At 34.7% G+C, this 27,443-nt stretch overlaps 1 protein-coding gene and 1 pseudogene across 1 annotated transcript; both read left to right on the top strand.

Annotated features, from left to right (window-relative positions):
* The first annotated feature begins 1,114 nt into the window (after positions 1-1,114).
* On the top strand, positions 1,115-14,953 carry LOC123557690 (beta-lactamase domain-containing protein 2-like; annotated as a pseudogene).
* Positions 12,651-26,111, top strand: LOC123557684 (beta-lactamase domain-containing protein 2-like). The gene is made up of 10 exons (XM_045349309.2): positions 12,651-12,836; positions 13,147-13,395; positions 14,768-18,466; positions 19,449-19,640; positions 20,131-20,230; positions 21,226-21,331; positions 21,561-21,683; positions 22,171-22,361; positions 24,227-24,463; positions 24,816-26,111. The coding sequence occupies exons 3-10, from the start codon at positions 18,246-18,248 to the stop codon at positions 25,002-25,004; spliced, it is 1,359 nt and encodes a 452-aa protein (XP_045205244.1). The 5' UTR covers positions 12,651-12,836; positions 13,147-13,395; positions 14,768-18,245; the 3' UTR covers positions 25,005-26,111.
* Positions 26,112-27,443: the final 1,332 nt, after the last annotated feature.

Here is a 27,443-nt window from a genome sequence, read left to right as displayed (position 1 = left end):
ATATTCACATAAATAAGTGGTTATTGTGAAAGTTTTCATGATATCCAGTTAATATTCGTACCAAAATTGGCAATTAACGGCTAGACTTTTCGTCCCCTACACGGAATTGTCACGGTATAGAATATTGAAATGAGCAGGAAATGTATAGGAGGCCGGGTAGCTCAGTCGGTAGAGCATTAGAACGGTATTCCGGGACCCCTGGTTCGAGTCCCGGTCTGGCTGAACATTTTCCTTATCCAGTGACATTTGGCACCCAACATGGAGTCGTGACGGCATTACACTGGTTAGTCTCCGATGCCTGTAATTGCTTGATATATAAAGTACCCTCTGAAGTTCAAGGACGAAATTCATAATGATGGGGAAATACGTCACGGTATAGAACTTGAATATGAAACGGGGAGAAAACGTGTAGGCTGTCGGGTAGCTCAGTCGGTAGATTACCGGAACGGTATTCCGAGGCCCCGGGTTTGAGTCTCGGTCTGGCTTTACATTTTTCTCACCCGGTGACAGGATGAATGAGTGTATATCCACCTTATCTCCTACCACCACCCCTAACGGTTTGTGCCTATAGATAGGATTTGGAATTATAAATTTGCATAATTGGTATGCACCTTAATATATTTTCATTTATTCCGTAATGATAGGGGACGCTTACGGGATATTGCCAATCATAACTGACTAACTGACAAAAATCGAGATACCTAGTTAACGTATTACTAAGTGAATATGTGGATGGCAGTAGTAGGCACTAACAGGCAGTTTTGTCCTATTAACATACTTAGGTGGATAACAAGTAGTTTTGTCATTTGCCAGATAATATCAAACTGAATAAGTGACATTTTTACAAATACTTTCGATATAAATAAGTGGATATGTGGTTGGCAGAAATATGCTACCATAGATATATCAATATTCTTGCTAAATATATTTTAAAACTGTAAACAGCGTCATTAAGGGTAAACACTTTGTCTGACATTTCACTCAGCGTTGCACAATCAGCAGGGTGAAAAAATAGACACTCTTCCAAACAGGCATCTTTCTTTTTGATTAATAAACTATAATGCGTTATCAAGTGGTCTGATTTGCAAACTTAAGTCACGTGGCATGGGTCGGTCCAGGTCACGAATTCGTTCTTCGTACGGCATTCGCCAAATCAATTAGTCCGCGCGAACCCCTGATCAAATTTCTGTAACGGTTTTTATATCGATCGTGTCATGTATACAGTATCCGTCGCGTTAAGGTGCACAAAATATAGGACATATTTTATATTTATGTATATAATTATAAACATACACGATGGGATTTGTTAAACAGAGTGTAATATTTTGTGTGTTGATAATTCTGTATACCTACATCTCGGCGTTGTTGGAGCCAAAACTACCAGTGAATGTGGACGGATATGTTCATCCGGCATTTAAACGAGTTGCAGAAGTGTTCAGGTAAGATTTAAAGCAGTATGCCCGCAGTTTACTTCAAGAAGTATTGAGTAAATCTTTATCATGATAAAAAGATACAGCTACGTTTACAAAGTGATTAAGGTTATAATTTAATAAGGTTTCAGTGTAAGTGTTGCTCAGTACAGGTGAAAACTGCAAATTGCCAATGTATTTCATTAGCATGATATTCATCAGTAATTTAATATCCCGTGCAAAAAAGCTATTTTGGTTTAGGGAAATTGATTTATAACCTGCTCAAGTTCTACCTTTTAACCTTAAATTGTCACTGAAAAAGCATGAAAATCATGACTATGAACAGTGACGCCTGTCCAAATAGAGTCTATTTTTCCTATAAAATTCTATAGAATAGAATTTGAATAGCCGCGGAGCAGGGCTTTAATACCTCGTGCGCAGCGGCAAAAGTACTGATTTGGTTTTCTGTTCATTCTATATTACTTTTCACGTCTCCAGTCAAATTTGACTAGGCGCTTGTGAGGCGCTCGTCTAACAAATAAGGTCTAAAGACAATGATAATAAGAAACTGCTGTTATTAATTATTACCTTATACTGCTATTTTATGTCATGGTCGCTAGTGATGAAGCACGACTTAGATTTTGTCTTTATCTTTAGTATGTATATAGTTAAGTGATAAATATCATACAGGTATATCTATAAGCGTATATTTTATCAAACCAACTTTTTAATGACATGCTTATGCTTATATAAAAACAACAACAACAACAACAAAACAAAACCCCAGAATATTTTGCTTAATTAAGATTAATTACGTGCTGACCTAAATGTCTTTCTTACTTTAAGGTGAATAGTATGTCGGTGTGAAATTTTATTTCGTATTTTTTATTCTACAAAAGGGCTTTTTTTCTTCAGGGAAAATGTTGAACTCGACAGAAATCCTGGCGTAGCATTTGCAGTTTACTACCGGGGTGAATTATTAATTGACATGTGGGGTGGTTATGCCGACGTTGAGGCTCAGAGACCATGGAGCCGTGACACAATAGCACTTGCATACTCGGCGTCTAAAGGTGTAGCAGCCATTGTTGTAGCTAAAATGGTTGAAAAGTAAGTACAAATGTGAATACTAGTAGTCAAGTTAAAAAGGACCATCTGGATAAGTTATGCATCTTAATTCTTTTAGTGTCGTAGAATGAAATGAAATAATTCATTTTTATGAAGAATAGACAATGAGATTTATTCCTAAATGATATCGACAAAAAATAAACCTTTGCAAATTTACTCGTAGTGCATAAAGGACTTTCTTCTACGAAAGACCCGTGGTGACATTTCAACTTCATTATTTCACGATTTCTGCTTCATGATTTCACGATTTCCACTTCATGAATTCACGATTTCTTCTTCCTGATTTCACGATTTTCACTTCATGAATTCACGATTTCACGATTTCCACTTCATGAATTCACGATTTCACGAATTCACGATTTCACGAAAAAACTTCACGATTTCTTGATTTCACGATTTCATGATTTCACGATTTCTTGATTTCACGATTTCCACTTCATGAATTCACGATTTCACCTTCCTGAATTCACGATTTCCACCTCTTGAATTCACGATTTCACGATTTCCACTTCATGAAATCACGAATTCACGATTTCACGATTTCCACTTCACGATTTCTTGATTTCACGATTTCCACTTCATGAATTCATGAATTCACGATTTCACGATTTCTGCTTCCTGAATTCACGATTTCCACTTCTTGAATTCACGATTTCACGATTTCCACTTCATGAAATCACGATTTCACGAATTCACGATTTCACGATTTCCACTTCACGATTTCTTGATTTCACGATTTCCACTTCATGAATTCACGATTTCTGCTTCCTGAATTCACGATTTCCACTTCACGAATTCACAATTTCACGGTTTCCACTTCATTAATTCACGATTTCCACTTCACGAATTCTCGATTTCACAATTTCCACTTTATGAATTCACGATTTCACGATTTCTGCTTCCTGAATTCACGATTTCCACTTCACGAATTCACAATTTCACGGTTTCCACTTCATTAATTCACGATTTCCACTTCACGAATTCTCGATTTCACAATTTCCACTTCATGAATTCACGATTTCACGATTTCTGCTTCCTGAATTCACGATTTCCACTTCACGAATTCACAATTTCACGATTTCCACTTCATTAATTCACGATTTCCACTTCACGAATTCTCGATTTCACAATTTCCACTTCATGAATTCACGATTTCACGATTTCTACTTCACGAATTCACGATTTCCACTTCACGAATTCACGATTTCACAATTTTCACTTCATGAATTCACGATTTCACGATTTCCACTTCACGAATTCACGATTTCCACTTCACGATTTCACAATTTCAACTTCATGAATTCACGATTTCATCATTGTGAAATCGTGAATTCGTGAAGTGGAAATCGTGAATTCATGAAGTGGAAATTGTGAAATCGTGAATTCATGAAGTGGAAATCGTGAATTCAGGAAGCAGAAATCGTGAAATCGTGAATTCATGAAGTGGAAATCGTGAAATCAAGAAATCGTGAAATCAAGAAATCGTGAACTCAAGAAATCGTGAAGTTTTTTCGTGAAATCGTGAATTCGTGAATTCATGAAGTGGAAATCGTGAAATCAGGAAGCAGAAATCGTGAATTCGTGAATTCATGAAGTGGAAATCGTGAAATCAGGAAGCAGAAATCGTGAAATAATGAAGTTGAAATGTCACCATGGGTCTTTCGTATTCTTCAGAGATGGTTCTTGTTAACGAATAGAGACATAATTAAATAATTTCCACAATAAGGCAACTTATGTGAAATACTTATCGTAATATCTACGTTAGCCAAATAGGTATTTTTCATACTTTAAGGTAGTGGACCCATAATGATAATTCGATAAAATCCGTTCTTTTGCCGTACTCTCAAAAATTGATTTCAGCATTATGTGGTAATTATGAAAAAAAACAAAAAAAAAACATTTTACTTCCTGTACGTAACGACACAGAAACTACTGAATATCACCACGGGTCTGCTACCTTAAAACGCTCTTTTTTCCTTTTAGAGGTCACCTAGATTACACCCGTCCAGTTGCCAAATATTGGCCAGAATTTGCACAACAGGAAAAGGGAAATATTACGGTTGAGATGTTGCTTAGTCATCAGGTAGGAACATGCGTATTACTAACAGGACTGTCTTTGAACAAAGAAATTTGCTATTAAAAATGTTCTTCGTATTTTGCCCAAAAAAAGTGTACAATTATAATACAGTACTTATTTCATAATAAAAATAAGGGCCTCTAAATGCAAAAACAGAATTTTGCATATTTTGTTAAAGATATGTTAAACCCAGACGAGCATGTGGAAATATGAATTATTACTACATAGAATCTATCTTAAGATAAAATCAACACGTATAAACTATATTTGAACAAAGTGTCTATCTGTACGAATTTGCAAAATCCGAAGTTATGAAAACCGCGACACGTGACAACGTGCTCATCTATGGTTTTCTCATTTTTGTAGTCAATGACAAATTTAGGAGTACGAATTGTTCAACAGTTGATTGGAGTGATAAATATAACTTATTCGCACAGTTAATTGTTGTATACGTTACGCACATTTCCTATATTTCACGGAACTGGACAGCATAGAGAAGGAACAAGTACAATAACGTCAACAAAATATCATTGTAAAATCTTAATGATTCATTATTACAACTCAGTTTAAATCAACACCCTGTGGGTTTGGCTTTTCAGTCTGTATAGCTGCATCGCGTTACTTAACATTTTCCTAGATTAGAGTACGCAATATGCATAATCAGCTAACACCATTCACATAAACAATATCATATGTTTTAGAGTACTCAATATGCATAATAAGCTTTCTCCATCCACACAAACAATATCATGATTGATATTTTAGGGTACGCAATATGCATAATAAGCTTTCTCCATCCACACAAACAATATCATGATTGATATTTTAGGGTACGCAATATGCATAATAAGCTTTCTCCATCCACACAAACAATATCATGATTTATATTTTAGGGTACGCAATATGCACAATAAGCTACAAATGTATCTCCATTCACAGAGAAAATATCATGATTATTTGTTTTGAGTACGCAATAAGCATGATAAGCTATCTCCATTCACACAAACAATATCACCATTTTTGTAGAGTACTTAATATGTATAATAATCTATATCAAACATACAGTATCATGGATCTAATTCAGGCAGGATTAGTGACACTTGATGAGTCAATACATATTCGAGATATCAAAAACAACCCAGAGAAGGTGGAGAGAATATTGGCAAGACAGAAAACATCTTGGCCAGCAGGTAAGATCCTTATTATTAGTCGGGACGCTCTATATTGACATTAATACGGTATAACTTGTTCAGCTTGATTTATATTTCCATTTATTATATACGTTACCATAAATAGTAACTAAAAAAGCCTTTAAAACGGTCATTACGGCCTCTGTTGACAAATCCATAATGGCGCAGTGCGCCTCACGCGCCATAATCATAACGGCCCCCGGTAACCGGAACGTCAGCGCGTTCTGCTGTTGACGTCATGTAGCAACGTTATTATGGCGGCTGAAAGGGCGCTGAATCATTTTCAGATCGATTGTCAAATATTAATAGCATTGTTGATAAAAAGCAATACAAATAATGATTTTAAGTTTTTGAAAATATGTGAAATGAAAATACCAAGATAAATATGAAGCGAACGTATATAATAAAAAGGTCAATAAACGACTGGTTGTGCCTTCTAGCCATAATGGCACACCTACTTTCATAATGGCCCTCGGGCAATTATAACGCTAGGTGCGCCATTATGGCAAGAAGGCACAACCCAGTCCTATATTAACCTCTTACTATCACACGTTTGACGTCGCGGCAGGGTAATAAAGCCATTAAATAAAAACGATAATACACCAGTATGGAAGATTATTTATGCAAAAATTCTATTATTGTATTTGATCAAACGCTTTATGATTAATGACAACTATTATTGCATTTGGTAAAGTGCTTTATTGTTGATGACAAACGCATGCTACATGTTGCAATTTAGATCACTTATATATGGATATAAGTAAACCAATTAATGCTTTAAATGCCAAAATCCTTGGTATCTTATGTATAGCTTCATGATAATTTTTCAAAGTATTTTTTCTAACGCCAAGTGCCAAAAGAGAAACTGGTAGTCATTTACTTGATTTGGGCTATTGGAGACTAGTTAAATGTTAGCAAATACGTTCTCTCATTGTTAATCAAACTGTTTTTTATTACAGTTATTACATGCATACACTGTAAGTCATTAAGTACTGTGTAATGTCAAGAGAGCAACGATTTCTGTATTGCGCTTTATGCTTATTCATATACGTAAATTTCATGTCTTCATATTTTGTTAGCTGGGTCCATTTTCGTTTAAATGAAGAACGATAACTCCAGCTTACTTATTTGAGAATACAGTTAATAGCTGATCCCTTCAAGAAACTCTCGTAGAAAGGGTAGCCGGGGTTATTAATAAAACCCGGCCCGCCCAAACCACGGAAATAGCCGATTCCGATTGTTCGGAAACCACCGGAAACTTACGGACGGAAGGCTAATATAATTAACGAATGGTGATACCGTCATCTTTATCAAGGCCATTATGTGTATTTTATTCATTATTACAAAAGTAGAAGCAAAGTATTTGATATTGATGATACGTATGTTTGATGAAGTATTGCCCAATTCACATAAGCGAAGACCTAAAATAACAAGATATTTGAATCACACTCCCAAACAAAGAAGTAATACGTTCGGCAGTCGATGTGTCATTTTGTGTACGGACAGACACGAGATAGCAGTTTGCAGGATACTTTCAACAGAACTGGACAGGCTAGTTAAATGTACGTCGTTATTTCACACCTAACGATGTGATATAAGGCGAAGGGGTCCATACCGTGCACTGGAAGTATTTATAAAATTTGGTTGCCCGACCAAGATAGCGTTTTAGCATATTAAGTTTTAATTTAATGAAAATATCTTGTCTTAGGGAACATATGAATATAAACACTCTTATATTAAGGTTGTCAAATATTTGCATTGGTAAGTACACCTTTTGCGAAAATTAACTAGAAATGTAAGTTTATGAAATTATTATTATACTCCTTTTGCCTATCTCGGTTGCGCAACCAAGATAGATCGAAAATAGATGAACTACGAAGCTATGCGCTGTTTTCATACTTGCCATTTGTTTCAGGTTGTTGAAGTATTCAAATTTGAATATAAAACTAAATAAACTAATAAATTATATCAAAATCTAAAAACATAGTCCACTTTTTACATTTTTTTTCATATTAAAGGGAGGCAATTACAAAATTTCATAAAAAATATCAAAGTAAACATTTCCAGAAGAGGTATAACTCTATGTAATAGGTCTTTGTTCCTAAAATACAAGAAAACTGAAAACAAAATATCACAAAAGGTTGCTCAAATGATAATCATGTGATTTAGCTTTAAACAAAACCGGGTGATTTTGTATGGAGATGATACCCGGAGTTACAGTAAGTTGTAGAAATGAATGAACTGGAGTATAAAATATGAAAGATCGGTCGCAAAGTTTCGAACCCGGACCCCCCCCCCCCCCCCCAACACACACACACACCCGAAACATGTCCGCTCAGTCTGTTTAAAACAAAACAATAAAAAACGGTAAATATCTAATACGGATAAATGGGAGGGTAGTGATAGCAATGAACTTTCATGTTTTAACAATTTACTGCTAACGTTATTTTTGTTTTTAGATTATTTAATTTTTGATTTCTCTTTCTTTTATATTTGAAATAATACTAGCATATCTTTTAACACAGAATTAAAAAGAAACCGGTCCGGTCGGACTACGAACTATGCTTTTGCTATATGCTTATACAACTATTCACACAATGTTAACTTTTTTGTTTTTAAAATGAACATTTTAAAGCATGGGTTACAAATGTGTGCAATTCAGATGTTAAATTATTATACCCACACAATGTCCAATGCACTTTTCCATTAGTTTAACTTGAATAATATATCATAAGCGTTTTATATCTCGTGCGCAAAATCGTTATTTTCAATTTCTGCGCATGTGATATTATACAATAATTGCCTTTTGGTGAGGTCGATATGAGCCGCGCCATGAGAAAAACCAACATCCGCCCAGTCTGGTCAGGATCCATGCTGTTTGCTAACGGTTTCTCTAATCGCAGTAGGGAGCGGTGGTCTAGTGGATAAGGTGTTGGCCGCTCAATCCAGAGGTCGTGGGTTCGAGCCCCACTGGGGTCACGACCATGACTTCTCATATGACCACCAGTACTGGTTTTTCCAGGAAGCGGACTCGAGAGTGGTTACAATAAGCTTGAAGCTTTCATCACAATCGAGCTAAAACAAATTTGTATAAACTAAAAACTATCGCAATAGACAATGTTGGTTTTCTCATGGTTTGGCTCATATGTGGATTTATCGGCCTGATAAAAGCAATATCAACTCGAGCGAATTTATCGACTTGATATCGCTTTAACAGGTCGATAAATCCACATATCGACCACACATAAAAACGACAATTGTTTTATTATCAAATCCAGCCTACTCATAAGTATAAACATTAGATACAAATGTCTGCAGCCTTAAGTCATCTTTCGTGGTTAATTGTATACGACGTCGCATTGTTTTAACGTAATAACGTGTGGACGTCACAGCTGGAGGTCAATATGTGTGTTTGGCTCCGCCTTCGAGAAAATACGATTTTTTATCGTTGAACATGTGACTACATCTAGAACAATGGAAAGGACTATAAATATAGATTTAATGATAAAACAATAATTTCATATCACATAGCGCAACAACGCTATTTTGTTTTTCTGCGCATGGTGATATTACATTTTCGTGTCTCCCTATGAGAGATCGATACTTTCGTACTGATTAAAAGACGATGCGCTTATTTATACATAGGATTAAATTACTTTATCTTGTGTTCATACATGTGTGAACCCGGCCTATTTTTTGTGAAAAAGAACACACTACTTAGTCATTCCATTTGAAAACATATAGGTTTTAATAATGGGCCTGCTATACCAAATGAAACATAATTACTTTTTGGATATAATGGAAACCCAAAAATAAATTAATCTCCGTAAAACAGAAACGTCACAACTATATATATTTAGGGTTGAGCTAAAATGTGATTTCTCGACGCGATTTGCGTAAGGAGTTTCAATACAATGCAATATCGGGTGAAGATCAACTTTTACTATTATTTAAACAAGTTATGAAGGATGCAACTTGTTTCTGGAAAATCCCGCTCATTACACTTTCTTTACCGTAAAGTTGAAAAAAAAATTGTAAGGTTAAAACTTTTCTGAGATGCTTTATGGATTTGACCACACATGGGCAGTTTAACAACCAATTATAGCTGAAAAATTACACCAGATCTTTCGTAAAAAACTGCAAACTATCGTACAATTACTCGGTATATACAAAAGAAGAGCAACAGTTTATTTGCAAAATTACAATAGGTTTGGTTCTACCAATGAAAAAACTCACAAAACGTAAGGTCTCAGAATGCGACAGCATTAAAGCTGCTCAATATAGATCCAAGTACAGTTCACTTCCGGCGTGGTCACGTAACCATAGTAAAGCCTATCTCACTATTTGTTTCTATATATTTGTTTTATGGTCTTTGAGATTTTTTAAAAACTTTTTAATAAAAAGTTTTAAAAAACTGCTCATTCTATTCTCTAAAAATTGTCAGTGATATTAGAAATTATTCGTATTCATTTTTTTTGACATAAAAATAATTTCCGTAAAGTCTCATTGAACAAAAAAGTATAAAAAATCCTGCCTTTTTACTACCTATTTTTTTAGGCATGTTACCGGACACAAAGAATTATTTAGGCTTTGGGAATGCACAGGTGAAACAAAAACTCTTTGAGGCCCGAGAGGAATTCCTTTCTTCGAAATATAACAACTTTTTGGACAAAACGTGATTATAAGATAGTATATAATGATAACGATACAAACTATCGGGAACTAATTAGAAGGCTCGTCAAAACAACGCTATGTATAAACGATTTCCTGTGTACAAGTTTACAAATTATATTAAGACGTTTTTGCAACAGAAAAGAACACGCAGTTTTAACCCATTCATCAAAGAAGTTCCTCTCGGGCATCATAAAGTTCAGTGTTTTTTTTTTTTTTACTAAATTCTAAATATGTAAGTTGATATCGACACGATATCATTCGTAATTATATTAGCCTTCCGTCCGTAAGTTTCCGGTGGTTTCCGTACATCAGAATCGGCTATTTCCGTGGTTTGGGCCGGGCCGGGTTTTATTAATAACCACGTTTGAACGCGCTAAATTTAGAACCGGAGATCTATCTTACTTTCATTTTCACATTTTTTTCCTTTACGATTATGACATTTTCTGTAAGTTTTTTTTTCACATGGAAGGTACTCTATATGTTGTTTGGATAGATTGTAGCAAGTTAGTGAAGAAACAATTTTTATTTTTAAAACATACTGGCAATTTAAAAGAACTTGTTCGTTGTTGTTCCTTTATAGCAATTGAACAAGCCTGGGGATCAGTCCTTATAATTTTAGGACATGTGGCGGCCCCTAGCGTTAAAATTTATCAAAATTTGCCGGTTCCCGGCTTCGTTGAAGTCAAGGAACTTAGTGTATGGTGGATAGTGCATTGTCGCTGTGCCAAGTGTCGAAATTTCTTTTTTTCCTATTAAACTGTAATTAATGCAAACGCATTATGGAAGAGCTACTTTACAAAATCAAAGTATGGTCATACATGCAAAACAGTTGATTTATTCTGTGCATCAGACTAATAGAAGTATATGCATGCGAACATTTGATATAGAGCTATGCAGGAAGTATGTTATCAAACACCAAGCATATAGTGTTCATATTCATCAAAATTGCGTTACATAACATACATTTGTCTACAATCATAAAGCATTTGACAAAATGCAATTGAATGTTTGTCATGAACAATAAAGCATTTTACCAAATGCAATAATGTTTGTCATCAACAATAAAGCACTTTACCAAATGCAATAATAGTTGTCATTAATCATAAAGCGTTTGATCAAATACAATAATAGAATTTTTGCATAAATAATCTTCCATACACCAGTGTAATAAAGTTTTGACGTTGACGTCGTTTATAGTAATTGAAAACGTTGGTCGAGCTGACTTATTTATATAGTAAAAGAAAGTAGAATTTTTGATGTTTCGACAGGAAAGACTTACATGTGATAAAAGAATATTACATTTGTGACTTTCCATACTTAATTTATTAAATTCGTTGAATAAAATTGATAAAATGCTCGGCCGAGCCTCGTATATTTTTCATTTTATTCAACTCGTATAATAAATTCAGTATGAAAAGACACACATGCAATATCCTCTATATCTCTGCTTTCCAGATTTTATGTACTTCACAACAGCGGGTGTTAAGTGCTGTGTGGCGGCCGTAAAAAGTCGCCCAGATTCATCTCAGTGTTGTTTTCGTTTTTCAGGGACCAATTTCGGTTATCATTCGGTATCATTCGGTCCATATGTAAGACACATTGGTCAAGAAGGCTGACCCAAAAGGGCGAGACATAGTTCAAGTATTCAGAGAAGATATTGCCGATGTCCACGGTACGATCTTTTATTTTATGACAATATTATTGCCATTAATTTCAATGTCCGTATTTTAATGGTCTTTAAATAATGTATAATAATCAATGGCTCATGATTTAATAGCCCATTATACTAGTTACGTAAATGAAATAGGCAAATGTATCGAAAACCTTGTAACCTTTGCCTAATATACACTCATAGACATTTATAATCGGTCACCTATGATATTCGTATATTTCGTTTAGACTACGCTGAAAATAAAACAAATAGCATATGGAAATAAAGGTGATCGAGAAAATTTCAGTCGTGTAATTCAAATATTATCCAAGTTATCGCAATTACAACATATTTGTGTATTTGTACCCGTTTAGCTGTTTGACCATCATATTTATGTCCGGATAGACTGAACTTGTAAAGTAAAATAAATTTGAAAAGAGACAGTGACAGCGTTTATACACATTAAAGTGATGTGCAACGTTCAAAGCAAACATAGATCTATACCTTTTTTAAATTCAGATCTTGACATGTTCATGAATACGCCCAAAGATCAGTTTTATCGTGCGGCACGAATTCACCAAGACCCTCAATGGAAGTTTTTATTGAAAGCCTACACGGTTCCTAAATACGCTAAGATTTTTACCAACTTCATCTTGTTTCCGGGTTCTCTAATTGCCAGATCTACGAAGGCTGTAGCGGAAGTGCCACAAGTAAGCAACTCACAATTCTTTCTTTGAAATAAAAAAAAACACCCTTAGTCATTTCCCCGCTATTTTTGAAGAAAATAGTACAATAGGTCATACATGCATTTTGACGAAGATGAACACATAATTAAACATTTTAATCACGACAAATAATTAATGAAATAACTATTTATTGTGGGTACAGATAGGAAGAAATTGCCAAACACTTCTATGTTATGGTAAAAGGTATTCCAGTCATTGTGTTGAAGTAACTTAGACTTGTATTGACTAAAATATGTAAAGATGTTTTGATTTGTATACAAATTTTCTACTTCAGTCGGTCTTTACTCACAATAACCCAGATGTACGCGAGGTGCCATTGTCTTCAGCTTTCACTTCCGGTACCGCACGTGGGTATGCTAAATTGTACGGTATTCTTGCTAACGGAGGGTCGGATGGGAAGTATCGCTTGTTGTCAGAAAATGCTATTTATAAACTAGGGACGTCTGTAGTGTCTGGTGTGGACGCAGTTTCTGGATTATATGAGTCCTATAGCACAGGGATGCATATAATGGAGAATCCAAAGGTAAGGCTTGAAATTTACCAGCTGTTTGACCTTTTGCTTTGTTTTAATCTCAGTCATTTAAAACATTTTTCTTAATTTTATTCTACTCAATTTATACCAAACTGCAAACGTTTTACAAATGCGTTTCTGAATGTTAGAGCTAATACGTGTGGCTATTTTTTTCAGTTGAAATATAGCACTTTAATATTATCATACAGACTAGTGAAATATGATTTTATAGTTCATAGGAGTATGAATTATATTATCTCTTCCCCCTCCCTGTTCATGAGAGGAAACCACCCAGCATGCATGCGGTAGGCTGATAGTTCTACCTAGATACCAACCAATTCCTGAAACTTTGTAATAGCAATAACATTTTAAAGAAGGTCGTTGGTTCTACCCAGATGACTGTTCATACCGGAACCATTTCCCATTAAGATCTTTCGGTGGTCTTTCCCCGTCATCAAAAGCTGGAAAAGGTGCAGCATAACCTAAATTGTATAGGCTCCACTCTTAGACCTATTAAATGAATTACAATTTGGTCTGTTTCAAAGTTATTGCTGCCCAGAACCGCACTCGCAATGAACAAAATCTTGGTAATACGAAATGCTGTAATACTGCTTAAAATACAGACAGAATTATGTCATTTTAAAAAAAATAAAATAAAAAATGCTTTAAGTAATTAGTAAATTTAAGTAAAAATAAGTAATTCAGTGATAACAATTGTTTTTGAAATTACATAATTATGTAGCCTGTAAATATGTAGAAGGTTCTGATTTAGAAAGTATGTAATTATCTAGCCTGTAAAATATGTAGAGGGTTTTGTTTTTGAAAGTACATAATCATGTAGCCTGTAAAATATGTCTACAGAAAGTTTTGTTTTTGAAAGTACATACTCATGTAGCCTGTAAAATATATCTACAGAAGGTTTTGTTTTTGAGAAAGTATGTAATCATGTAGCCTGTAAAATATGTAGAAGCTTTAGTCTCATGATAGAAATGCAACATAAATAGAAGAAATTTTAGCTGTACACTATATCTTTGACATTAGAAATCAGTATTGTTATTATTTTAATTGATAGAAAACCTCTCTTTCCTCACGCTGTATACATGATACATAATATATGAATTAATATGTATATGATATAATATTGCAGTTCCTAATATTGATGTGCTACTGATATTTACATCATATTCAATTAACTGATACTTGACAATGTAACTATTTGTAAATATATATTTATGTTTGCATGTATGCTCAGGGACCTATGGTTCAATGCATGAATGAATAAACTCTAAACTCTGTCTAATCATAAATCATATTTATGACTGTTTTATAAAATACAGAAAATGTTTGATGCCATTTAAACTTGTAAGACATTATTTCTCTTCAGGGACAACGAGTGTTTGGACATCCGGGTCACGGAGGTCAGATTGCACTGGCAGACTTGAACAATGGTCTTGGTATAGCATTTCTCACTAACTACATAACAATCTATGCACAAGGTGACCATCCACGATATTTGGCACTTGTCCAAGAACTTTATAATTGTTTGGACGATTATTTAAAGAGCAAATAATAAAAGTCAATGTAACTTGATTTGAAACAGCGTGTGTATATCTTATTAGGCATCTGTTAACTATTTAGATGTTTAACCATCGACTTCTCCACGAACATAATCCTCGGTCAAATTCTTTTTGAGTTGTATGCTCAACAAACTTTTAGGCACTTTTTATGCATCTTTTTGACAGAGTCAAGGGCTAAAACTAAACTCTGGTCTGACTGTGTGAAATCCCAATCAAGTAAAACACCTGCTGAATGTCAGTCCTTGCGGTTTGATGACTTTGCGTCAAATAATATTTTTTAAGTTTTGCATGACACAAAATCGAACGTACAAGTGCAACTCAAAGTGACCCCCACCCACTCAGAAAAGAAAAATAAATAAAAATATGGGGGTAGGGCACAATCGTTTTAATTAATTTGGTAAGTTATTGGCAGGACAAAACACCAAATATTTTGCTGAGTGAGCAACGCGAGCATTGCGATATATATATACCCTTTTCCTCGTCTTGATTGCATGGGAACAAAATGGACAAGAAAGGAAATGCACTATAGGTTACTAATTTGAACAGCACCCACAAGGGTACAATCGTTTGAATGCTATTCTGTTTTAAAATTTTGTATTACTTAATATGCTCTTTACAAAATGTTTCTAAAAGATGTCCAAGATTTAAATTTTATCTGAAGTCAGCGAAGATCTAAACTAAAAAGGCAAAATCAGAATGACTGGAAACATTAAGAACAACAAGCACTACCTGGGCCCATATCTAACATCATTCTTATTTGTTATTCAAATATCTAAAAAATCAAGGTACCATTAACAGACGCGATCAAACCGAGTCTACAATTTATTTTCTTTGCTGTAAATTTTATTTCCTTTATAACGCATATAAACTGTTGAATCTTTGTATATTTCTTTGTTGTCGTATAAGCTATATTTATTACAGATTGTATTAAGGTTGACAAATATATAAGACAGAGAGGAATTGTAGCATTTCATAGATTAAGTCTAGATTTCAGTCAAACTTAAATTGAGGAATATGAACACAGTACCACATAACTATATATAGTTTGACTATGAATGCGAACAAAGGAATACCTAAAATGAACCTACTGAAAGCGGTCTCTTGATTTTGACGAGGTGTAATAGCCAAAACTTTTGGCACGTTTGCTAGGATATTTGTGTGCCAACAAATTTGGGGAACCTTTCACATGGGTTTGTTGAAAGGTAAATACCGGTTGGAAAATGACACTTGATGTTAAGTCGGTTTTCTGTTTCCCTCCCTCTCTCCGATGCTACGAAATGGAGAACTGAGACTCAGTGTACATTACAACAAATTATCACATTTATACTATGAGTGTTTTAAACCAAGTTGTAAGTATACATATATTACAAAAATGTATTCACATAAGTACAGAATAATTGTCAGCAATTAATGGCGGACTTACCTTTTTTTCTGAAACATTTTACTTTGTTTTGTACGTTCAGTAAATCATGTAAATGTTAGACTTACCTTCTTGAATATTTTTACTTTGTTTTGTACGGTCAGACCAGTGTGCACTTGTATATTTTTTAAAATTTCGTGTATTATTTGCTCCTTTGACATAGTCTTAAATTATTGGAGGTTCTTTGAAAGGTGAAATACTAGTTAGAACCAGAACTGCATTTGGCCTTTCTCTAAACGTCCCACCTACTGTGATCTCTAACGTTTGTCTATGAAGCCCTTATAAATTCAAGAGTCGCCATATGACCTATAATTGTGTCGGTGCGACGTTAAACCCAACAAAATAAAATAAAACTTATAAATTCAGACACTATAAATTTCTACAATTGATAATGCGTCGAAAATAAAATACACCATTTACTGGTAACCAGGATGATTGGTGAAATCCATCACTGTGTTGTGTAAATATACAGTCAAACACCTTTGATCTTTCGAACAGTATAGACATATAGGTCAGATATTGTTATAGAAACGTGGCTTCGAATAGGTTGAAACAAGTGTAGGGAAACCTGTAAGTCAATGAGACATAAGCTGACTGGATAAAAAACAAAGTGTGTGTCATCAGGTAATACGATGCTTTCTGTGAAATTTGGAATATTTTACATGTGTCTGGCTGAATTCATGACTTTTAATTGTAACTTAACAATAAAAGGTGTCAGCTGGCATTTGACCTCTATATGGCAATCAACCATTATGTGGGGATATGAGTGTTTGATTGGTTAAGCCTATATAATTCACTGGTGTCAGACATGTTATCTTATTGAAATACATGTAACCACATTTTATCATTCATCTCTCAATATTGGGGTATGTGACAGAGTCATTTCTTATAATGGAAACCTATAGAAAAATCAAGAGCAGTGCCTGACATATAGTGTTTTCATATATTTATTTATAGCCAAAGGTATTACCTTAAATTTAATATGTTAAATCAAATTCAAAAGAAAAACAAATGTTAAGAAAATCTGAGCAATCAGTGAAATTATAATTTACATGTCAATGTTATCAAGATGTTAACCTTAGATGTATGGTGTAAATTCAGCAAAGAAATGGGATACGCTCCACAGAACAAAAACAACAAAAAACAAACAGACAGAGAAACATTTTTCCAGGTGACTGCCATGTTTTACTGGATTATAGTGTATTGCAGTCCAAATAACTTTCAAAGAATTCTGTCATCTCGAGTTTTCTAATTGTGTTTTGTTCAGCGCATGTCTACCATAAACATATTCATTCAAACAGAATCTACAATTATTTTGCTTGGTTGCATTATTTGCGTGCAAAGAATCTTCTTGCCGCACTCGGTCTGAAAATGTGAAAAAGAACACAATGTTCCAACAGATTTGACTTTTTGTCTTGATAATACAAAACTGGTAAAATGTCATCAAGGATCTACATGCAGTTTTATAAGAACTTTAAGATATTTTCACATTTGTCGCTCTGTTTATAAATCGAACGAATCCATTTCATTCGACGACGGCGACAAAAACGGGTTCGGTTCGGACGCTTTTCTTGTTCAACGTGTATGCGAAGGCTTTGACTTATTTAATTGAGATGTTTTTCAATTTTCAAGTCATTGCTTTAAATACACTAAGAACCAAATCAAATATCAAAAATCATAAATTAATATAGTCAGTATAATATCTGAAGATATATAATATGCATGGTATTAAAAGTTCTAAGCTAATTTCCACCTAATTACGCTACTTTCGTCATTTAATTGTTACATACATAATCTATGACACAGTAAAACAAATATATCTTAAAAAGCGGCTCATATCTTTAAGACTTGTATACATATCGCAGATGTACATGATTACTCAAGTATATCGTTTCACAAAATATGGGACATATTACATATACATGTACATTTTAAACACAAAAATGGGATTTGTTAAACAGAGTATTATATTTTGTATCTTGATAATTTTGTATACCTACATCTCGACGTTGCTGGAGCCAAAACTACCAGTGAATGTGGATGGATATGTTCACCCGGCATTTAAACGAGTTGCGGAAGTGTTTAGGTAAGATTTAAAGCAGTATGCCTCCAGTTTACTTTAACAGTTACAGCTATGTATACAAAGTGAGTTAAATACGGTTTTCCTTTAAATGATACTTAATACATTTTACAATATTCTCAGGTCGCAGGGGAAATTACGTGTAAGAACGTCCCGGATACTCAAATATTTCCATTTTAAAAGAAGCACTTGAGCTTTATTCTGTTATACATGGCAGAATATGTGCTTCAAAATGACCCTATATATTCAGACCTTTGTGGTCACCGCTAGAATAAATGGGCATTTCATTTTTACCTCAGCCTCCTTTTCATAACACGGAAATTTCAACATCTTTCAGTACACCCAGCTGATATCATACACTTGTTTTTGTATTATAATGTAATCTGAGCACGTTTTTATATCAATCATACCCCATGCAAATATGTTTGCGATCCATGAAGGTTAATTTAGGATGAAATGCAGTTCAATCACACCAGTCTTACTGTCGTTTTGATGCAGAAAGCACAGCTGCGTTCGAGTCGGCTTCCACGCACAATGATTCAAGTTTATGAATCCATGTGCAACCAAACCTCGCTTCTTTCTGTATAGCTACTTGCACATATAGATTGATGGCCTTAAGAATTAACTTTCAAAAAGGCTTCAGTGAATATGTAAAAAATATCGAATGGGACAAAATTCGAAACGGCACACCTGCCACCTTTAAGATTACCTATCAATATTTATAGTAAAGCCGTAGTATATTTGTTAAAAACTACACAGATTTTACTTAGTTTGTGCGGCTATTCAAACATCTGGTGTCATCTATTGTTCTTTAAAAGGATTTGCTAAATATTTCTACTTTTTAACTACTAAAACATCTAAGAACATCCTTTTTAATAATGATTCATCCCAAATGACTCTTCAAAGTCTGTCTTACACTAAGGCAAGCACTATGTCGGCGTGAATTTCATTCCATTTTTTATTCTGCAAAAGGGCATATTTTTTTCAGGGAAAATGTTGAACTCGACAGAAATCCTGGCATAGCATTTGCAGTTTACCACCGGGGTGAATTATTAATTGATATGTGGGGTGGTTATGCCGACGTTGAGGCTCAGAGACCTTGGAGCCGTGACACAATAGCGCTTGCGTATTCGGTATCTAAAGGTGTAGCAGCCATTGTTGTAGCCAAAATGGTTGAAAAGTAAGTACAGATGCTAATAGTCACATTAAAAAGGACCATCTGGTAGGTTATGCTTATAAATTATATTTTTCTTGTAGCTGTAAATTGAAATGATATTATTCCCTTGGGAAACAATAGAATATTTAAACATTTACAAAGGTACTCATTTCTACAAAGAAATCGCTTTTTTTTCGAGATTGTTCTTTAATCATTTCCATAAGCATGCCACTTCGTATGTGATATTTATCATAATGTTTGACAAACATTACTTAAATGCAGTCGTAAAAAGGCATTAAACTTCAACCAAAGGGGTAAGTGTATTCGTTATGATGACAGTCGGCAGTTTCCAGTCGATTACCTCTTCTCTATGTAATTTTATCATTCTACTTTGTTGTGACAAAATTATTTTCTCTTAAGACAACAGGATGACGAAAATTTAATTACTAAGAAATTGTCGCATGAAAGAACGGGTCAACTACCTTAAAAAGTTTTTTTTTTCATTTCATTTTAGAGGTCATCTAGATTATGCCCGTCCAGTTGCCACATATTGGCCAGAATTTGCACAACAGGAAAAAGGAAATATCACGGTTGAGATGTTGCTTAGTCATCAGGTAGGAACATGCGTTTTTACGTAAAGGACTGTCTTTGAACAAGAAAATTTGCTATCAGAAAACGTTTTACGTATTAATCCCAAAAAACTGTGCTCATCGACAAATATTTCATTCCTGTAAGCATTTACTGCTTTGCCAAAATTTGAAATACGACCTGTTGATCAGAGCGATGGATATAATTTATTCAAAGAATGAATTGTTATGAGGTTTCTCAAATAATTTAGCTTCTCTTGTCTTCAACAGAAAGAATACCACTCTACATTATTAAAATTTTGCAATAGAGAATTGAAGGTTTTAGTTATAGTGTTACTGCTACAGTCAAAATTTACGACTATTAAATAATTATCCCATGATACAAGTTTGTAAAGTCCACCACTTACACAATATCCGCCCTCCGACACGCCCCACATCCGTTCGGAAAAGAAATAAAAAACCTACAGCAAAACAATCATAAATACCAGTGGATGGTGCCTTGTTTATATACTGATAAACTCGCCATTCATACATTTGCATTATATTCGGATATAAAGAAAGAATAATCACAATTAACATCATTCTTAATGCTTGTCACTAATTCGGTTGAGAAACTTTTCCTTTTGGCCTGGAACTAAACATATTCTTTTATCCATTATCCATTATAATGGAACCACATACCATGGAAATGATACTATGTATAATGCGAACTAAATTTAATAATGTGTTTAAAATGAAAATATTTGTTACATGTTTAAGTATTCAACGCATCTTGCAATGGAAATTGTATATGTTTGTTCCAGTGACAGTCATGTTTAAGTGATTGCACAGACAGGGACTCTATACGTGTTTATTAACGATCAGTTATTCATTTTTTAGTTTGTTTCAATAAAATTCGAGAAAACACAAGCTTTTACTCAATTCTTAAAACGAAAATGTTCTTTTAACTGACATAGGGCGTTGAGTACGTAATATGTTCAGTCTATCTGTACTTATACGAAAATATTTTAGAAATATTTCAGGCAGGTCTAGTGACACTTGATGAACCAGTACATGTACGAGATATCAAAGACAATCCAGAGAAGGTGGATAGAATATTGGCACGACAGAAAACATCTTGGCCAGCAGGTTAGATGCGCATTATGTATCGGTACGCCATATACGTACATTAATATATTTGTTTCTTAAGCTATAACTTATTATGTATTTCTAATTTTGTGTTTGAAAAGAAAGTATCGCTTTTGAAGAGTCAGAAAGAATTGTTTATTATAGTATACATCTGGTTTAGATAAGTGAAAAAGTACAGTTCTTAATACAGATCTACAATGATAAGGTCTTTTAATTTTTCTTTCTTCAGGTACCAATTTCGGTTACCATTCGTTATCATTTGGTCCATATGTAGACACATTAGTGAAAAAGGCGGACCCTAAAGGTCGGGACATAGTTCAAATATTCAAAGATGATATTGCCGATGTCTATGGTAAGTTCATTAATTTTAATGGCCTATATTATAATTGCTAATAATCTGACTGCCAATCGTTAATGGTCCATAATGGATAATAATGTAGAGGCCCATAATTCAACCGCCCTTAGCTTAAGAAATATAAAACTGAGCATTCTTCGGCAGTGCAACAACTTCAACAGGCTCAACAGGTGTTATATAATACCCCATCCACATTTCAACCAAACACAATCATGCAAAACATGACATACCATCAATATAGTTCTGTTTCAAATAATCAAATAAACAACTAACCAGGACATTTGTACGACGGGAGCAATATGTATGATATGAGCAATATACATGTCAACAATAATGGTGAAAATATGCTTACTCAACAACTAGAATCTCAGCCATATATACAATCTAGGCAACAACCACATTCATTGTCCATACAGGACTCGAATGAACAGAATTATAAATGTTGTACAATGTTCGAGGCGTACCTTTACTTTTTTCATTTCAGATCTTGACATGTTCATGAACACGCCGAAGCATCAGTTTTATCGTGCGGCACGAATTTACCAAGACCCTCAATGGAAGGTTTTGCTGAAGGCCTTAACGGTTCCTAAATATGCTAAACTTTTTACCAACTTCATCTTGTTTCCGGGATCTTTGTTTGCCAGATCTACAAGAGCAGTGGCGGAATTTTCAAAGGTAAGCTATCCCCATTCTTTTTTTCTATAAAATGTATCTTTCTCTCCACAATTGGTGACGGAAAAGGTACAAGTAAGTACAGTTTACGCCTTAATGACTTACATGCATTTTGACTAACGTGATCTCATTATTGAAAACATTCTATTATTATACTGTGAAATCATTATTATTCGCGGGGGATTAATTGTCGTGGATTTCGTGGTTTAGCTCAACCACGAATTTAAGTCCCAACCAAAAATTTTGTCCAAGATAATTTTTAATTGTACGCAAAGTCGCCAAAGAGACACCATAGCCTTTCAATCAAACCGTAGTTGTATGCATGCGGCAGTACTAACCTGCAGCTTTCGTGTAGTTTATAAAGGCTCCATCAACGATAAACATAGACCTGTATGGGTGAAAACAAAACCGACTATGTACCCGTTGTTTGTTTATGACATGCTTGTCAAAGTAGATACTAAAAATGGAATTTTGACGTAGCGTTACGGGCCAACCGCACTATAATACGACTGTTATTTGATTTTTTTTCGGCCCCGCTATGGAATGTTTATACATTAGCCTTAATTTTAACTGACATGTAGTAAAAATCTAAGACTTTAGAACAATTAAATATCATAAATTAATTGCTAGATTTGCGTCCGATGCATTAATGCCTAATTCACATTACACGTTTTATATCTAATTCACATTACACGTTTCTCGGCATTCTCCGTGACTATTTGATAAACGACATTGTGTCTGAAATCATAGCCCTCCACCTCTGATTCCTGTGGGGAAGTTGGCAGTTACTTGCGGAGAACAGGTTTGTACTGGTACAGAATCCAGGAACACTGGTTAGGTTAACTGCCCGCTACGGAATCCTGTTGGGGCCATTTATAATGTCGCCGTCGCGTTTGTGGGGTCGACACACGACAACGCGAAGTGATATAGCGACATTACGAAGTGACACCCGACAATCGCAAACGACGGCGACAATCCCAAACGACAATGTCGCGATATCCACTTTGAAATGTCGCCTTTTCAAAGCACGATATATCGCGATGTCACTTCGCGATGTCGGGCGTCATATCGCATTTTATTAAATTCAAACATTGTCTAAACGGATATGTAACCTGTATAATTTTACCGCCGATGGTTTCGTCGGAGGACCGTCTCAAAATGTATCAGTTTTCATGAAAATATGCATACTATGTACATATATTAAATAGAGGGGTGGTCCTTGTCTGAGAAGCCATATCTTCATAACCTGATGTCCGATTTTAATAAATGATATCTTGTTGCAAAGGAAAAGTCAGTACCTAGAAAAAGAGGCCACGTCAGGTTCAAACCCGGTCGGCTAGGGGTCAAGGTCGTAGGTCAAATTCCGGTAATATTCTCAAAATATGAACTTGTCAGAGCAGTCAAGACGGTCCTGATAACCCAAGCACTACCTTCACTGAGTCCAATGACACCATTAAAGCAATTCTCACGGCTCCCCGGGTCGGGTCAGCTAAGTCTTGGCCAGCACCTATCGCATATAACAAGTTCGATCATTTTCTGATACTAGTACCTGTCCTATTTTTTAAATTTTTATTATTGTGATTTATGAATTTCAGTTGATAATGACACTTTGTTAGACTTTGACCCTTGTTCGAGTCTCTACACCCCAGGTACTTACCTATACTATATATATATGAATATGTTCGTCGATGACTTGGCTTTACATTTAAGCTACTTACAAGTCCATATGATGCCATCAGAGCTCAGGACAGGGTTCAGAAAATTATTTAACTTGTTATATGCGACCCAGGGAGCCGTTAGAGCGGTTTTAACAACTGAAATGTGCATTGGTGATTTGTATACAGTATTATATTTGTTGTTTTTTTCAGTCTGTCTCTACTCACAATGACCCAGATCTACGCGAGGTGCCAGTTTCTTCTGTCTTCACTTCCGGCACTGCACGTGCTTATGCTAAACTATACGGGATTTTAACTAATGGAGGGACGGGCCTGCTTTCACAAAACACTATTAATAAACTAGGAACGCCTATTGTGTCTGGTGTGGATTCAGTTACCGGACTAAATGGTTCTTGTAGCACAGGGATGCAAATAATGGAGAATCCAAAGGTAAGGCACGAAGTACGTCGTTATAATCGCATTCATTCAAAATGAGTCTTGTTTACTGTTACCAAACTTTATATCCTAGTGTAAACCCGTTCATGCGAACTAATACGCATTTCATTTTTCTTAAATGAAATATAGTGCTCCAATAAGTACTTGTAAATGTAAAAAATGGGAATCAATCATGCCATTTTTTTTGTTATTTTTAACAAACGTGTTGCCTTTAAATATGTAGAAAATTATTCTGAAGCGTTGGTAACATGGTAGAAATTCTATATAGAAATATAAGGAATTTTAGCTGCATCGTCAATTCTATCTATTATTTTTACGTATGCCTCTTTACATATGTTCTCTTCAGGGACAGCCAGTGTTTGGACATCCGGGTCACGGCGGTCAGATTGCACTGGCGGATGTAGACAATGGTCTTGGTATAGCATTTCTTACTAACTTCATAACAGTCTATGCACAAGGTGACCATCCACGATATTTGGCACTTGTCCAAGAACTTTATAATTGTTTGGACGATTATTTAAAGAGCAAACGATAAAAGACTTGAAGCAGCAAGTGTATATCTAACAGATGGATGAATAATATGTATATGTTATATATAAGTTATATATGTAGATGGTTGAACACAAACTTTTCCACGAAAATATTGTAACTTCTTGCTTGTGTTTTTATGTTGCTTTGGATACGCGAAAACAGGTTTCTTGTAATTTGAAAGGTAGTTTGGTTAGTGAGTGATAAAGCACCAAGTTCTTTGATGAGAAAGGCAATATGTTACCTCTCTGCATGTGAAAGAGGTTAGCAGAGTAACTATATAATAAAATATATCAGCTGATTCGAACAGAGCCAACAACAATAAAGTTACTAGCTATTTTTAAGGATTTTTATAAAATATTCATGTATATTATAAAAGAATACAATTCCTGTAAGCACTGAGCGCAGCAATAACTGCCTGGGCCTGTCCCAGTAAACATTTGACGTCGGTTAGACGTCGTATTGACGTCGGACCCCGAGGTCACATTAACATTGGATTTTGGTTGGATTTGCAAACCGTTTAGACGTCGCAATCCCGACGTTGGCTAGACGTCGCAATCCGACCATTTTCCAAACTAAATCTAACCACTTTTCAACCAAAATCTGACCAAATTTTCAACGTTTTTTGCGATCAAACAAGTATAGAGAATCAGAATTGAAACTATATTTTAAGAGATATTGATAATTAATTGTTTGAATGTTAATGAAATTAGTTGCATTTCCTGTACAAGAATATTGATACTAAATAGTATTAGCCATTGACACACCAGATACAGTTGGTCAAGTTTTGCTCCTAGAAACATATCACATGGATATTATGTTAGGAGTTAATGGCAAAACGTGAGTAAATGTAAATGTATATAAAAGCTGTAAACATTGTATATGATGTTTAATGCTAATAAAGTATATTGTATTGTATTGTATAAGAGGCTGATCGTGTAGAGCCTTAACGTTGTGTGACAGAACCTTGTTCTGTACCATGTATTTCACTGGTAAACAAAGGAGCTCCTTCAGTACCGGTGTTATATTATTGCGACGGGGCGTCCTAGTGATAACGCGAGCTGCTGTGTTCATGACATGTTTCACTTTATCAAGTGTGCTGTTTGGAATACTTTTAACAAGGCATTATTTTTAGTCTACATTTTACCAATCACAATTGACTGAGTCAAAATATGCATAAAGGGTCTGAAAGTTTTGCATTGTATATAGATCTAAAATTAGTTTGTCAATGACATAGAGTTATTATATAGCATATGGAGTTTTGTTTGATATTTCACTTTACCAGACCAGAGTTATGGCCCTTAACATTGTTTTGTCAAAAATATGCACAAAAGGCATATAAACATTTGTCACGCATATCTCAAAATTATTCTTGAAACTTTACAGGAATGTGCTGAGGTTGTGCACCTTTGGTTTTATTTGGGATATTTACTCTCAGAAAAACAAATGTTTACTCTTTCAGTTTCTTTTATCTTGTGTTTCTTTGTGATCTTTTTAGTATGCATACTCACTTCCTGATGGTGTGCTCCCAAACACCCAACACATGTCAATATGAAAGCCCATCTAGTCTTGCATGTTCAACAAGTACCATATTACCATATAGTGATATTACCATATAGTGAACACTAGTGAAAACTAGTGGGGGTATGGATATATCTCACTTTATTTGTTATTTTTGTAGTAACAGACAGCCAAGGCAGCGCTTAAAGTTTTGGAAGTTAGTTGACAGACTAAAATGTGTATAGATATTTAAATAACCTGACGAGTTATTTCCGGAGCAGTGCAGTCAGAGAGATAGGCTGCATAGTATAATAATGGAAAACTCCTTTACAATCAAATTTGTTATTAGAGAGAAATGGAGTAAAATTGTGTTTCTGAGACAACAAAAACCAAGTTGGTCTTTAGGAAAAAGTATTATGTCAGTATCTAACCCCTTCGAATATACACTATTACTACTAAGACACAAATCTTGAGAAGCAAATGCAGACAGTTTAAATCATTGCCAGGTTAGTGTCAAATGTATTAAATGGCTGCATGCTGTATATTCTAGCAACCTGACTATTTTATTAGCAAAACAAAATTTTCTTCTGGAGATCAAACTTTCATTTGTATACCGGTTAAAGACCTATAAATAGATTTACATATACTTACTTACTTTTTTACTGTTTGGCTATTGAGTTGTTGTGACTATCATACAATTTTGCAATGCACTTCATTTTCCAACTAACTTACACACAACATTATCATTTCCATTACTTTCACCAAAATACCAAAACCGAAACATGTTCACCAAGTTTTAAAATGTTCTGACATTTCATTTATTACATAATAGACAAAAACCCACACAATACTTTTTAAAATCTAGTGGTAGATCCAACACACATTATAGCCTCAGCAGCCCCCTAGACAAATTGGCTTTTGCCAAACCTTTGAATTTACACTGAAG

Source organism: Mercenaria mercenaria, chromosome 15 (genome assembly GCF_021730395.1).
Source record: "Mercenaria mercenaria strain notata chromosome 15, MADL_Memer_1, whole genome shotgun sequence".
In the NCBI taxonomy this organism is placed as follows: Eukaryota; Metazoa; Mollusca; class Bivalvia; order Venerida; family Veneridae; genus Mercenaria; species Mercenaria mercenaria.
Note: the sequence above shows the minus strand (reverse complement) of the source record. Positions and strands in the feature narration are given on the sequence as shown.